The 15,563-nt window shown below is 41.4% G+C and overlaps 1 protein-coding gene across 2 annotated transcripts in view; it reads left to right on the forward strand.

Annotated features, from left to right (window-relative positions):
- The window catches only part of MMRN1 (multimerin 1), a 65,748-nt gene that overhangs the window by 12,600 nt on the left and 37,585 nt on the right, over window positions 1-15,563 (forward strand). For both annotated transcript variants that reach the window (XM_007052740.4, XM_027831865.3), the window contains exons 3-4: window positions 8,192-8,311; window positions 12,401-12,507. In XM_007052740.4, the coding sequence (XP_007052802.3) occupies window positions 8,192-8,311; window positions 12,401-12,507 (227 nt within the window). The remainder of the gene's footprint in view (window positions 1-8,191; window positions 8,312-12,400; window positions 12,508-15,563) is intronic.

Raw genomic sequence — 15,563 nt, forward strand, 5'->3', positions numbered from 1 at the left:
AGATCTCCAGTCTTAGCTCTGGTGGCATCTACACTTGTGATCTAGGGGTGTGATTCCCAGGTCATGTACACACATTTCTGCTAGCTCAATGAGAGCTAGCATGAGTATCGGTAGCCACATAGCCACAGTAGCATGAGCAGTGGCAACATGGCTCAGCCGTGCTGAATACAAAGTCTCACCTGAACCCTGTGGAGGAGTATTCGGCATAGGTAAGCAGCGCCACGGCTGCCTGTGCGACTATGCTCCTCCTTGCACTTGCCTAGCTCTCATTGAGCTAACATAAGAATGTGTATGTGAGCTGAGAATCCCATCCCTCCTAGCTCATAGTAAGGACATAGCCTCAAAGAGTGCAGGCGATCGAGAATCCATCATGTCTTTAGGTACGGAACAGGTGAAGAGCTTCTTATTGTGTCATCCATTGGATACCAAGAAAATCATCGAGGGGGAAAAAATTGATCCTGTCATTTTTGGGCTATGGGGCAGTAGCAAAATGCTGTGATGTTTCTTTCTGTTCTCTGAGTATGCTGATTTGCATTATATAAATGTGTAGACTCTCTCAGTACAAATACTTGGCAGGCTGTTTCAATCAAACTAAGAAATATTCTCATTGGAATCTTTTCTAAAAAAAAAAAAAAGTATGGATACATTTCTATTAATCATAGGCTTTGTAACATCTTGTTTCTACATAATCTAAATTCAAGGCCTGACTCAACCTAACAAGTGTTCCTTGAATAACTCTATTTTCAGATGGCGAAAACTTATTACGAGGTTAATTTTTTGTAATAAAAGACATAATCATTGCAACCCTTACTCACATGAGCAGTCCCACTGAAGTCAGATTCTATCCTGACTTGCACCTTGATAAGCATTTGTGTTTATGCAGAATGAGTGTAAGATGCTACTGGAACAGAATTCTTCTCTCTCAGCTTTTCTGAATTAAAACATGTACCCGTTTAAGAAAAATTGTTTTAAAATGAAATAATTAAACAGGCACAGACTCCTTTAAGTATCTAAATCAATCAATAAGTCAATCAATTTAAAATTAGCCACAGAAGGGTTTGTACTTTTTTAACATTTGATTTAAAAATACACCTTATTTAAACTGGGACCACTTCTAATACATGCAAGGGTTCACCTATACCAGGGTTGGCATATTACACTCACTCTGCACTTCTTTTGAACAGGTGCAAGTAACTATAAAAAGTGTAAGGCAGTAGAAAATTAGCCCAATTACCAGCATGAATGTGGAGTAGCTAAATGTGGTAAAGGCTGCAAGCTGAGACTCAAGGAAAGGAAAATCATCCTTTTTTAAAAAAAAAGTAGTATTTCTTTGCACACTATACTGCTCCACAACACTATAGGGCCATGCTTTAACAAAGCACTTCAGCATGTGCTTAACTTGAAGTCAAGGGGAAGGTTCACATGCCTAACGTTAACTATGTGCTTAAGTCTTTTGCTGCACTGGAGCCTGAGAAAGAAAGTGAAGAATCTCATATTCCCTTTAAATTGCAAGGGGAATTTACATAGATGCAATGAGGTTTCACAAGTTGGAATATGGTAAGAATGCTGGACCCAACACCCCTATTCCTGCATTTTACTTTGCTATTCTATGAGCCTGATTCTCCACAGCCCTGTATCCTGGGGAGACGTATATATCGGTGCACAGCAGGTGTAATATGCTACCATTCTGATTGGGTAGCATTTTACAACCATTTTGCACTGGTGTAAATGATGACACAAAGTGCAAAGTAGGGGAGAATGAGGCTCTGTATCTCCTACACTATTCCATGCAATGTATACAGTGAATATCATCTGAATCAATCACAGAGCTATGTGTTGCCTTTAATTAGTGCTCCAGATCTAGGTCCTTTTGTATTCCTTCAGCTACACAGTAATCCCATGGTTCAATGCAGTTCAACTGTGCAGATTCAATATCGCATCAGTTAAAAGCTAAGTAATCTAATTTACTTGTGGATAAAAATAAACCCCTTTTCAGCAGTGGTACAAAACAAGTAAGGGAGCAGAACTAAACCCATGCCCTTTGGGCTTTTGGCTAGCGGGAGTGTGCATTTTGCCAGGGTTTAGGAACAGTTACAAGGATTGTTCAGACGCATCATCTGTGTTTCTAAGCAAATGGAAGCAAAGTTGCAGAGCTGGCAGTGGATGTTCTGTTTTTTTGCTTTGTAATGGATTTACAGTGGCAACATGATACGGAAATGGTTCTTACAGCCTCATAAACGTCCACTCTCCCAGTCGCCCCAGGGAAATGAACATTTTTTTGATGGTTGAATAAATCACATTTCACTTTACATTTGCATCACTCATCCTAGTAATAAGGGGCCTGATCCAAAGCCCATAGAAATACTCCCCCCATTCGCTTCAATGGCCTTTGGTACAATTCCCCAATGAACAAGCTGATTTTGTCAGCGGGCTGGTAAATTTTCATGACAACTTTGCAAGGCTAGCCTTCTTTATAGAAAGGGGGCTGATTGAACTGCTCCAAAGCAGGATACACATCTCCCCACTTAAAAATATCCCTTTTTTCTTGCAGTTGTTGGAATTAAACAGAATATTTTTTTCTTATTTTTTAATTACAGTTCAGTGATCTCTATCCTTCCTACAACCCTGGCTTGGTGGTGTGATTAGTATAAGATTCCTGGCCTCATTCTGCTTGTTCAAGGCAATCTATTATATTAATGGATGGGTTTAGGAGCACCTTTATGGCTCTGTGTGAATTTTGCACAACCACCAAGTGAAGCTAAACAATTCTGGCTCACAAGGAGACAAGATCCTCAGCGGGGGTAAACTGGTGACTCTCTATTGATTTCAGTAGATTTCGCTGCTCTATTCCTCTGGAGGATCTGGCACTTTGAGTGGAAAGCTATTTCTCTGGATGCCATGACCCTAACAAATATTTTTTCTAATACTGTTTAGAAAGCAAAAATGTTATAAATTGTTTTTTTAAAAAAACAATTGTTATTCATATGGGGAAGCTCTCTTAGCAAAAATCTAAGATTCTCACATGCACACACCACACTACACAGTGGGAAACAGGAGAAAAGCCGCAGTGCAGGGGGCAAGGTGAATTGTTCTGATGTATTTCATTGTGTGGATATAGTGAGTGAAATGTTGCGCATGGGTCCTTTAGCTACATATGTTGGGAAAGGTTGCCACCTGCTGGCTGTTACTGTTAGTGGGTGAAATAGATATACTGAGATGGAAGATTTTAATACAGACATTGAAAGAAATTCATCAGCCCAGAAAAAGGTGGTTTCAGCACCTAGAAAAAGACAGACATTAAACCAAAGAAATTAGAACAGACCTTCACCAATGAACCCTGTGCTTGAGCCAAGTTTATGATTTACTAGCCTTCTACTAGCTTTTAACTGGATTTGGGGCAGGGGGAAGAACGTCACTTGCTCCAACCACATTAGAAAGGGGAGTTGGTATTATTGCCTAACCCCAGTTCAGCAATGGACTTAATCATGTGCAGATCCCAGGATGCCCAAGAATGAGCAACATACATTTTACTTTCAAGATGAACGTTTCTGTCCCTGCAATCTTGCTTTTTAACCCAACCATCTCTTTCTTCAACATACACAATCCATAATCCCTGATAACTTCAGAATCTCAGCCAGTCAGTGAATTATGTCTGCTCATTATCATGAATGTTATCATAAAATCATATGACTGGTATGGAGAAAGTAAAAAAAGAAGTGTTATTTACCTCTTCACATAACACAAGAGCCAGGTATCACCCAATTAAACTAATAGGGAGAAGGTCTAAAATAAACAAAAGGAAGTACTACTTCATACAACACAGTCAACCCGTGGAACTCGTTGCCAGGGGATGTTGTGAAAACCAAAAGGATAACTGGGCTCAAAGAAGAATTAGATAAGTTCACGGAGCATAGGTCCATCAACAGCTATTAGCCAAGATGATCAGGGACCCAACTCCGTGCTCTGGGTGTTCCAACTGCCAGAAGCTGGGGCTGGACAACAGGGGATGAATCATGTGTTAAATGCCCTGTTCTCTTCATTCCCTCTGAAGCATTTGGCACTGGCCACTGTTGGAAGACAGGATACTGGCCTAGATGGACCATTGATCTGACACACTATGGCCATTCTTATGTTCTTATCAAAGGTTAAACAAAAGTACAGTAAATAATACGAGCACTGATATTTGCTACTTTTCATCTCCTAAGGATGCGCCACAGCTCAGGGTTCGTGTGCTACTTGTTCTTACTCCACAGAAAGAGAGAGAGCATTTTTTCTGGGGATTAGATCATTCTGAAGGTCAAAAATGCTGCTCATACTCCTGCTCCATCCATACCATGATATCATGAGGTTATTACCATTTACTCAGAGATGGCTCAGTCAGCTACAAATGGGTAAGCAAACGTCCCTACCCCGTAGTTAGTTTAATACTTTCAGAAATAAGTTCTGCCTATTAAGGAGGAAAATGCATTATTAGTGAATATGTGCCACAGCATGGCAATGTGCTTGGTGCATGAGGGGAGGGGACTGGATGCTTCATTGGCCTGATTAGTCCCACTCCCAAGACCCTACAACATGAGAATTATTTACATTGGCTTCTTAGCTTGCATTGGCAGGAGAATTGGACCCTGAATCTCCATAATGCTTGCATTGGTGCCAGTGGGAGTGATGCTTGCTAACCTTTCCTGTAGGTCCAGCATGGATTCCCTCAACAACCCCAAACTTCCCTGGCATGCACCGTGAGGGGCATGGGACAGCACGGCTGCTTTTTATATTGGAGCACTGGGGAGAGAGGAGAAGGCTTCCTGCATTCCTTCATCTGCAGTGCACCATAATTTGATCCTTTATCGCGAGCCAGGCAAATGTCCTTGTCACTATTTAATATGGCTCCGATTCTCAAATTTAGCCATGAGGCACTTGGTGCAAGACTATGTGGCTGTGGAGCAAAGTTGGCTTTACACCCAAACACTATCCTAAATTTGGCCCTGCCAAAAGGGTGTTCTCTAGCAGCCAGGAACAGTGGGAGCGTAGGGGTACTCTTACTGCAGCCTCTTTCCAGCAGTGTTTTCCCGCCCCCACATGTAGGGAGCTGCAAGAGGATTGTGAAAAGCTGCTACATGGACTTTAGGCCACCCAGGGATCTTCCACTCTTACTACCAATGTGGTTGTTTCTGTTTTTAAAATACAATGTTTCACGAATCAAATCTAAGTTAGTGCAAAAGGAGGGCAATAGCAACTGCAGGTCATGACAAAGCCCACAGGTTTAGAAATCAGTATTTCCAATCTGTAATAAATTATTCCATGAAAGGTAAAGAGGATTTTCAGGTTTAAATTCACTTTATGCAAAACAGTTGTTTTGAGTGGCTGCTTTTGCCTTTACACTCCCTGTCATCATCCTTCCGTCATGCTTCATTTTCTATTTTTAAACCTAAATTTTGTTCAGACTATTTGGTTTCAAAATTATATTTACATTTTCAGCATCACTTAATGAGCTTATTTCATTGGTAGCACAAACCTAATTATGAGTCTCACCGGGGGCTCTTTTACCATCCATATTTCCTCCAATTTAGGCTGATCAAAGATTGCTAGGCTACAGAGAACCACTTTAGCCATTGCTCTGATGCAGCTTGAAATCAGTTTAACCATTTTAAATACAAATGCTCTTTGCAGGTAACACTAGAGTTAATTTTTTACGGAGATCAGAGAATGATGTTGACTTTTTTTTAAACAAAACAATGCTTAGCCAATATTTTGGAGTGGGCTTGGCTGCTTCCTTTCCCATCCCCCATTGGAATGCATCCAGCAACAAAGATGTGTGCAAGTTTCAGTAACTCTTCCACTCTCCATAATTATGATTAGTGGATTTGCACTATGAATCTTAAAAAGTAGGCTACGTTTCTGAAAAGTAAACGCTCTCTGTGTTTCAGGCCTTTAATGTATTTTAAAATTGGTTCTTGTGGCTGCTTTTTTTTTTTTCATTTTGTCCTTTGTTCAAGTGTAAAAACATATCTAATTTTAAGAGTGCTACCAGTTTTATCTTAATTAATTTAGTTCTGTGGGAAGAAGTGTGATCTAGCAGTTAGAGCACAGGTGTGGGAGCCAGGAATTCTTAAATTCTAACCTTGCCACTGCCTCACCGTAGCTTCGAGTGAGTTATTTCGGGCCCCGTTTTAAATTTTTGCCTCTACTTTTGAGTGCCTTAGCTGCTGGGTGGCCAGCTTTAGAAATTCAGAGGCAGGATTTTTCTGACATTCTGAATACCTGCAACAGTTGAAACTGGGGATATTCAGCACCACTGCAAATCAAGCTCTCCATGTCATAGGTGGGGCACCTAAAATTATAAGCCGCGTACCAAATGCAGCTTGAGCATAAACAACTGGCTTCAGTAGGAACTCCACCCCTGAATACCACGACTCACTTTGATCCAGTCTTTTTTTCCATATCTATAAAAAGGAGATAATACTCACCCCACATCTATGATGGGAGACGTAGTTCACCTTTGTACTGTGTGTCAAAGATAAGGACTATCTCTGATCTCATTGTTATCCATGTAGAATCCTCACCTGAGCTATGCCGGGTGCAAGGGTTGGACATGCAAAGCATGGTGGTTCAGGTGCTGGAGGGGTGCACGCTGAGGATTGACGTTCTAAATGGGTGTAACCTGCAACTCATTAGCATGTGTTGCCAACCACCTCATATGCACAGGAAGGCAAGAGGCCTGGCCACGTGCATGCATAGAAGGCTGTGTTCCCTTAGGATTACAGAGCACCAGCAGGTGCTACAGCCAGAATTCATTCCTACCACTCAATAGCAAGAGACTTGCTAGGAGCATATTTTTTCCTACTGCTGCATAAGTGTTCTGGGATGGAAGGGGCTACCTGTGCCTTTTTCTCCCCTTACCTAACTCACCTGTATTACACAGGATAGGGAGTTAGCAAACGTGTCATTTTTATTCTGAAGAACTGTGATAATTTTTGAAGTTCCCTTGTTTCCTCACTCCATTGGTGGACTTTTATGTCCCATACAATCCCGTGGTTGTTGTAAGTGATTTTATGATCTCTCTGCTATAACTATAGTGTTTGGTTCTCCACTTACTTACACCAGTTTTGCATGAGTGTAACTCCATAGACATCGAAAGAATTATTCCTGATTTACACCCTCTATATGAGAGAAGAATCTGATCCTTACGTTTACTGTTGGAGGCTGCATTTATGTTTTCCAAATATTTATTGATGCAGTTTGCAAACTGACACAAAAGAATGAAGCTATGAGTCCCAGCCATAGGAAAGAGAATATAAACAGAGCCTCATACGAGAGCACAGAGTTTTTACACCCCCAGTTAAAAAGACATATTTTTCCTGATGTAAACCCCCAAGGAAATATACAATGAGTAAGAGAAACAAGATCAAAGAAACTACACAACAACTCTTATATGAAGCACATTCTTCAATAATTATATAATATGGGCTGTGTCTGAGTGCCCCATAATGTGGTATACATGAGTGCTGCTGAGTGTGAAGTACCTCTCAAAATAGAGAGCAGTTTCTGTGGATGTCAAATCTCTGTAGTCCAGCAGTCACAAGTGCAGTTGGGCTCAGTGCACCAAGCATAGTACCTTTCCTGTAAGGCTCTCAAAGCACAACACAAAGTGAGTAAATATTAGAACTGGTTAAAAAAGTGGGGTGTGAAAACCTATCAATGACATAGAAATACTGATAGATGTGTGAATACTGAAACTCCAGGACCCACTTCTGTGAATCCCAGAGAACAAGTTTCTATGGCCTCAAAGCTAGAAAATGCCTGCTGAAGTATACTGTTATTGTTATTTGTTTGTGTTCCTGTAGCACCTAAAGGCCTCAACTGATATTAGGATCCCTTTGTACTAGATGCTCCACAAGCATTTAGTAAGCAACAGTCCATGCCCCAACATTTACAGAAGGGCAGAAAGGAATTATTATCCCCATTTTACTGACGGGGAGTTGAGGCACCGAGGGATGAAGTGAGTCGCCCAAGATCACATATGACAGAGCTTGGTGCTGTACCCAGATCTTCTGTATCCCAGTCCCCTGCCTTAATCACAAGGCCATCCTTCCTCTTGAAGTGTCATGTTCCCATTGTATTTGGGGAAATGTTATTTGGATATCACAGTTGTGATTTAAAAATCAATTAAGCTTGTTCCTTCTTTCTCATACAGGAACTGGTGTGCTTATGTCCACACCAGACTCTTACCTACCGTCGTGGTGGACAACATGGAAACCTTGACATCAGGCAAAGCGAAGCCGTGTACCTGGACTACTGGAGCCTGTCCTGTGAGGTGCGTAATCCTTTTCAGAAATAGCATTTGCATGCACTTTAATTATGAATCAGCAGGTACCCTGCTATTACTTTGAATGAAAAATAGCAATTCAATCCATCCTGCTTATTGCCCTGAGCCAAATATGGTGGGACAAGCATCTTGTATGATTCTTTGATCATATCAATGTAAAATTCTGAAGCAAAACGTAGCAGGTAACTCGGTACAAATTGCTCTTTAGCTCCTATACCAAGGACCAAATACTGGCCCTTCACCCGTCAGGGTAAACAGGTTTTGTGTCGGAGTTCTAAGAGGTCCCCCAGAAGAAAGGAATCCCTGCCAGGGAACGACTGACGGACTTGATGCAGACACTCTTACACTAGAAGCAGCTGTGGCACTTGCAGTCCCTCAGTGTGGCACTCCCTCTGCCAGTACAGATCCTTCTACAGATGAAAGCACCTATGTGGTCAGAGCCTCCCACACGCAGCTTCCTTTCAGAGCTCCCCACACCCACAGCTTCACCACAATCACGAGGCCTTCCCCACACAAACGGTGCGCGCAGCATGTGGTCTGAAGGCAGTGGGCCAGACTGAGCTGTAATATTGCCAGGAAACGGGTGCATGTAGGTTTAGCAAAGCGGTGCTACCGGAACGGAGTTGGTATTTGGTGGATGTGCAAAATTTGTGTAACTTAACACCTGTTCTGTAGGGATCAAATTCAAATCTGAAGTGAGCAATTATAACTCCTACTGAAGGCCGCAGAAGTTTCACTGTCTTACACAAGGGTGGGGGCGGGGAGTTGATTGTTTGTGAGGCATATGGCCATTTAAGAACCATGATGGTTGTGTTGTCATTGCACCTTTAAGTTCTGAAACGGTCTGTGAAAGAGAGAATTCAAAAAACCATCTCAGTCACAGCTGTTGCAACTGGAGTTGGCTGAAGACTGAGCCCTGGGGGTAGTTTACTGATTAGGACCCACTCACTGTGCTAAGCATACTCACATTGTTTATTCCCGCTGATGGGGCTGTGGTTGGATTGCCTCACTGGATTCTACAAACGTTAGTTTTCAACGACCTGCTAGCAGAGCTCGGGCAGGGTTGGGGGGATGGGATGACATTTTTGCAAAAAAAGTTTGCGAAACATTTGTCCTTTGTTTTAGTGAAAATTTTCACAATTTGATTTTTTTTTTTATTTCGGACGAGCTTTATCTTCCAGCCCCTCAGTTTGGCCTGGACTTTTTCATGCATTTTCCACTTGGTGGCAGGATTGTGTACAGAGGACAGGATTCAAGTTTAGGTTAGGAGTAGACTGAAGTTGGACACTGCTGTCCTTCATCTCGCCTTCAGCTCCTTCTTTCCTTGTCTGTGATAACCTCCAACCCAGGCTAATGGCCTGTTCTTAAAAAGTTTTATTGCCAGAGTCCTTCTGAATTTGGTCTGGTGTGTGCTTTGGTGGTTTCCCTATTACACCTCCGCTGCTACTTGGGGTATGCAAAGGGAGACATCCCCTAAGTGTGTCTGAGTTGTTCTAATCCAGAAGTTAGGACTTATTGGCTCTCGGTCTGTGGCTCTGACCACTAGACTATACCATTCTCTTGTACTGTATAAACATCACGTGCTGGAGTCTGCCTGTGCCTTTGCTACTGCCTATCAGTAGCAGGTAAATTACGCTCCGCATTTTGGGAATGCTTAAAGTGGCTCTGGGGAAGGCCATAACATGTGTTACTAATACACTGTGCATGTGATGAATCTTGCAGTTGTAACATTGTCTCTTTTAAGGGTTTTTTAATGATTATTAATTCAAAAATTTCAGGATGCCTTTGTAGGAAAAGGTTTCAGAGTAACAGCTGTGTTAGTCTGTATTCGCAAAAAGAAAAGGAGTACTTGTGGCACCTGTAGCTCACGAAAGCTCATGCTCAAATAAATTGGTTAGTCTCTAAGGTGCCACAAGTACTTCTTTTCTTTTTGTGGAAAATAAACTCTTTCGGCTGGTTGTGTAAGTAAGTATTGTATACAGTCTTACTCTACTAGTCAGAGCTCAGCCATTTGTAGGACAAAGGGAGAGCTTCTGGCAGCAGCAGAAAAGTAGATGATATAAGACTATCCCTTGTGAGATGGTGTTGAGATTAACTGTAGAGTAAAACAAAATAGCATTTTAGAGTTCACTGGGAGGATGTTTTCTGACACAAACCTGGTGGATTTAGTCTTCGAGTTTGCCTTCTTCCAGCAGTCCTTTAGATTGGGATTGTGCTGCTATAAAAGGACTGAGAATTCTGTGGCAGCTATCTTCAGAGCTCCCAAACTTTGTAACTTTAGCCCTCTCACTGGGAACAGTGTCTAGTAGCCAGTAGCATTTTTTATCACTGCTTCTGTTTGGCGTTTATATTTAGAATGTTAAAAGGGGCAGAGGAGATTTTATATATACACATATAAATATACATAAACACACACACTAGCTTCCAGTCTAGACTGATTCTTGTATGAAATTAAGGGGGGAAAAAACAAGAAAGACCAAATGCCCAAGAGCGAGTGTGGCATGTGTATGCTGTCTCTCCGATGGGCCAAGCAACTCTGAGAACAAAATGGCTACTTTCTCTGCACTCAGGCAAAGTTCTTAATTATAAAGGTGCAGTACACCTCACACGGAGGCAGCACAGTTAAACAGCTATATCTACCTTCATTTGACTTTCAGATTGGCTCTTGGGTTCTCTCTTCCCATCCTCCCCCAGTTCTTCACCAAGCTTCCATCTCTGTCCCGCTCCACAAGGTTTTCCACCTTAAGTCAATTCCTTGAGAGACCAAAGTTCACCTCCCTATTCAAATCTTGTACAATCTCTGTTGGAAAATAAACTCTGAGAAACTCCATTGAGGGGAAGGCACTAAGAACGTGAGATCTGGATGGAGCACCGGTGGGGAGCAGAATAGACTCTCAGCCGTTCTACTGTTACCAACATCCTGCCCCATAGTTTCACATTGCGGGAAGAGAAAGATGTTTTAGGGTATACAGGAAAGCAGAAGGCATCTAGAAGCCAAGTTGCAAGGTGATCACTGGAGCCTGAGAGATAGCCGTATGTGGCTAAGGAAATCTAACGAGGATCCTGGGAATCCGAGCAGAGGGAGTGGATGGCTATGAATATTTGGAACCAGAATTAATATTCCAAACTCCATATATTTACGTTGTTGATTATTCATAGTCATGCCCATCTTTTAGGACTATGCATAATTTTACCTCTTAAAGATGAGTCCTTACTCAATTTGCACTCTTCCCTCGTGCACAACAGCTGCTGGCTTTTGCGTGCAGGAGGAGGGACCGTGCAAACACCAGCTCTTTACTGTGATGTAATTACATCAGTATGGACAGAATGGACAGAAATGCCCTCATGAAACCTTTTTCTGAACAGGAGAGAAGGCTTAAGCTTTTAGTGGTGGTTTTCACTATGTGTGTGTGAGAGAGAGAGAAAGAGAGAGAGCGCTTCTTTATGAATTTCGGAGAGAAATGTTACCATCAGTACAAAGTCTGCTTCACGGTAACACCGGACCTAATTCTGAAGTTCTTACCCAATTTATACTCTCTCTTTCTCTATCATAGGAGATTTGCATGAACAAGGACTAAATAAAGACTTCGGGTGAAATCCCGATCTGGTTGAAGTCAATAGCAAAACTCCCACTGACTTCAGTGAGGCCAGGATTTCACCCTTCAGAATTTATCTTGCTATAAACAGCAGAGCATACACTATGGCCCAGGCCTTCCAAAGTAACTAGATATTTTGGATTCCTGAATGTTTATGTGCCCAATCTCAGATACCATAAAGAGGCCTGATTTTTTTTTAAGAAAGCATTGAGTTAACCCTCATCTGAAAATCAGGCCCCTTTAAGATGTCTGAAGTTGGGCACCCAGAATCAGTCATTAGTATTGAAAATATACAAAGGTTTTTTTGGTTTTTGTTGTTGGGATTTTTTTAATTCCTTTCATTCCAAAGTAGTTGTAAAAAATATTCATAGGTGAAATGTGCAGTATAATGTGCTGATTACAGATTTATCTTCCAACATCATATTCAATCTTCTGAGACAGACTCGTAACATTTAATTTCCAAACTCTTCTTGATCTCCAGATCCCAGACGATGACCCGCCAAGCCTACAGAATCAAACATAAAATTGTGACATCACTGGAGTGGAAGTGCTGCCCTGGGTACAGTGGAGAAAAGTGTCAACCCAAAGGTGTGTCAGAGTTGTACTGATTTGAATCCAGTTCAGTTTAAAGAGAGAAAAGGCAATCTGATTCAAGAGCAAAAGCCCCAGATGAAAATCAGTCTAGTTCAGATCTTTTCCTAACAGAATGAAATCCATTAAAATCAGAAAAGTGCAGATTGGCAGCATTTATTTACTGTCCCTGCTTTCAATTTTTACTGTTCATGCCACATTATTCAGAGAGAGAGAGGGAGAGAGAAATTACCTCCCCCAGCTCTTCCCTTAATAAATAAAACTCACGAACTCTTGATTCTGATTCTATTGTACGGCAACCTGGAATCTGTATTAAATGCTTCACTACTTCTGTCTGACCTTTCTGGGGGGCAGAGAGGGCGTACAGAATTGCAGTCTTGGGGATATTAAATCAAGGTCTTTCACTGAGTACCTACTGTAAAATTAATCGACCTATAGTAGGCTGACCCCTTTGCCTTTTGAGATTCAGCCACTTGGCATATATTTCAGCCAGTAGATAAGATAATGTGCCCGATCCGTTTTACCACTGAAGTCAATAGAAAAATTGTTACTGATTTCAGTGGTAGCGGGATTGGACCTGCTGACTGACTTTTACAAAAAGCCACACCAGATATTATACATGGCCTATGTACAACTGTGCCTTTTTTATACAAAGCATGTAGCGTTTACCATTGCCCTGGTGATCAAACATATGGCAATGTGCTGTCATTTAACATCTGTATAACTGCTACTACTTTGCTCCTGGCCTTAAACAAACTGCCCTTGAAAAATAAGATATGGCATTAGCATACATATTTTAAATGAATGAATATTACAAGAAAGGCTATTAGATGTGGTGGGGAATTCAATCAACAGTGGTAGAATAGAGGCTGTGATTAAAAATTAATGTAGAGGAATGTAGAGAAGCCACAGCCATTCCCATCTAGGAGAGGGAAATATTGAAGAGCTGGGACCCCAGCAGTCGGGAGAATCTCTCTTACAGCATTGAAAGCTAGTGAGCGTTGGGTCAGGCTCTAATGTGGCACGATCAGCCACCATGATTTATATCCAAAGCCCCTGTTTGACATTTTCAGAGTTGACATTTTAAAAAAAATACAAAACGTTAACAAAAACAGATTACAAAAATGAAGGCTTAAGAAGGAGGAAAAGTACAATCAAAGTAACTGGTCCAGCATCAAGGAAATATGGGAAATGAGGTTTATACCCCAATTCGTTATATATTAGTGTAGAAAAATAGAAAGGGGAGTTGTGCTGGGTTACAGCTGGTGATCGACAGTCAAACTCCTAGTTTCCACTCCCAAATCTTCCACTAACTTGCTCTGTGACCTGGGAAAGTCACTTAACCATTCCACATCTCAGTTTGCCCATGTAGAAAAATGGGATGAGACATCTCACAAGGGCATAGAGAAGCTTAATTAATGCATGCTTGTAAAGCACCTGAAGGGCCAGCCTCGGATGAAAAGTGTTATGTAAGGACAAAGTATTTCTCTTTTCTCTCTCCAGAATCCTGCCCAACCACTCCAAAGCCACTGACACCCACCTCCCACACAGGGCTTTCAGCCAGTGAATTTGCAGAGTGGTGAGCCAATGGCCATGTGCCCAGGCCTCCCTTTCACACTGCTGCAGAGAGAACGACTATGTATGCATTATTCTGTCTCACACAGAGCTGAGCGGTGGATGTGGCCTCTCCTGACCTTGCCCTCTCTACACAGTAGAACTGTGGCTGCATGATGCATTTATGGGAGTCCCGTGACTATGAGTGCATCATGGGAGATGTAGTCCAGTCAGGGAGCCTGACCCATAAGAAAGAATGAACAAGGTCATAAGGTTTCTGAATTATAACTCTCATGAAGCAATGTAGCACCGTAGGAAAACGTAGTTTAATGCTGAATTGACTTGAAATGAAATGTTTTAGGTCAGTTTAAAACAAAATGTTTTGATATGGGAATATTGAAATGTTGTTGTTTTTTGTCAAGAATGCCAAAACAAAATGTTTCACCACCTCCAAATCAAAATGTTTTGTAACATTTTGTTCCTCAAATAAATAAAATAAAATGATCACCTTTTCGTCCCAAAATGAGATGAAAACAAATGTTGAAATATTGGAATTTCCTCACAGGATAAAAGTTCTGATTTTTGCTCAGGTCTGCTTACATACAGTGCATTATGCACCACAAATCATTTCTGGAAAGGACAAACTGCACCCTCGTAAATGTAGGTCAGGTTGCATCCAAATGCAGCATTGCAATGTAAGTTGATTTTAAGTGCATGGATTCAATTCCCTCCCGCTTTCCCCCGAATGATTTCATCTATGCTGGCTGCAGCTTAGGGCACACAATATTCTCAGAATTGCAGAGAGAGTACAGGTTTCAGAGTAACAGCCGTGTTAGTCTGTATTGTTAACTCTAAATATGTCTGCAATAATACACTTTTTCCAGCAGATGGCTCTAAAATGTTCTGAACAGAAACAAGGAAGCCAAAGCGGAGTGTAAAAGACACGATGGGCAGCAATTCAAATTTAAGCACAGAACTCTCAGAAGGATTATAATAGGGATGGGGAGGATTCTTGTAATGAAACTCAGAAACTCCCCATAGTGATTCTCCTTTAGCTGCTCCTGCTGCATCACAAATATATTCAGAGAAAAAGATGATCTAATCTCCATATTTTAATACTTCCTGAAAATCATTTCATGCATATATGTGTTTAAAAATACGTGCAGCAATATATTACATATCTAGCCCAAGATTTTCAAAGACAGGAGTCTGATGTTGGGCTCCTGAATAAGTGACCTAATTTTTCAGAAGTGCTGAGTGCCCAGCAGCTGCTGCTGGTTGCTCAGCACTTTTAAATAACGGCCGGTTGTTTTCTTTATTATGCCTAAGAGTGGATTTAAGAACCTAACTTCAGTCTTGTGTTTTTGAAAATCTTGGCCTAAATTTAACATTGTGGGGAAACTTTTAAAAGGCAGCCTCAAATTCCATATGTGCAATTTCTTCATTTAGGCCTGTACACTTCCTGTGCACAAAATTAAAGGCCAGACTGGCTGAGAAAT

Source organism: Chelonia mydas, chromosome 4 (genome assembly GCF_015237465.2).
Source record: "Chelonia mydas isolate rCheMyd1 chromosome 4, rCheMyd1.pri.v2, whole genome shotgun sequence".
Lineage (NCBI taxonomy): Eukaryota > Metazoa > Chordata > Testudines > Cheloniidae > Chelonia > Chelonia mydas.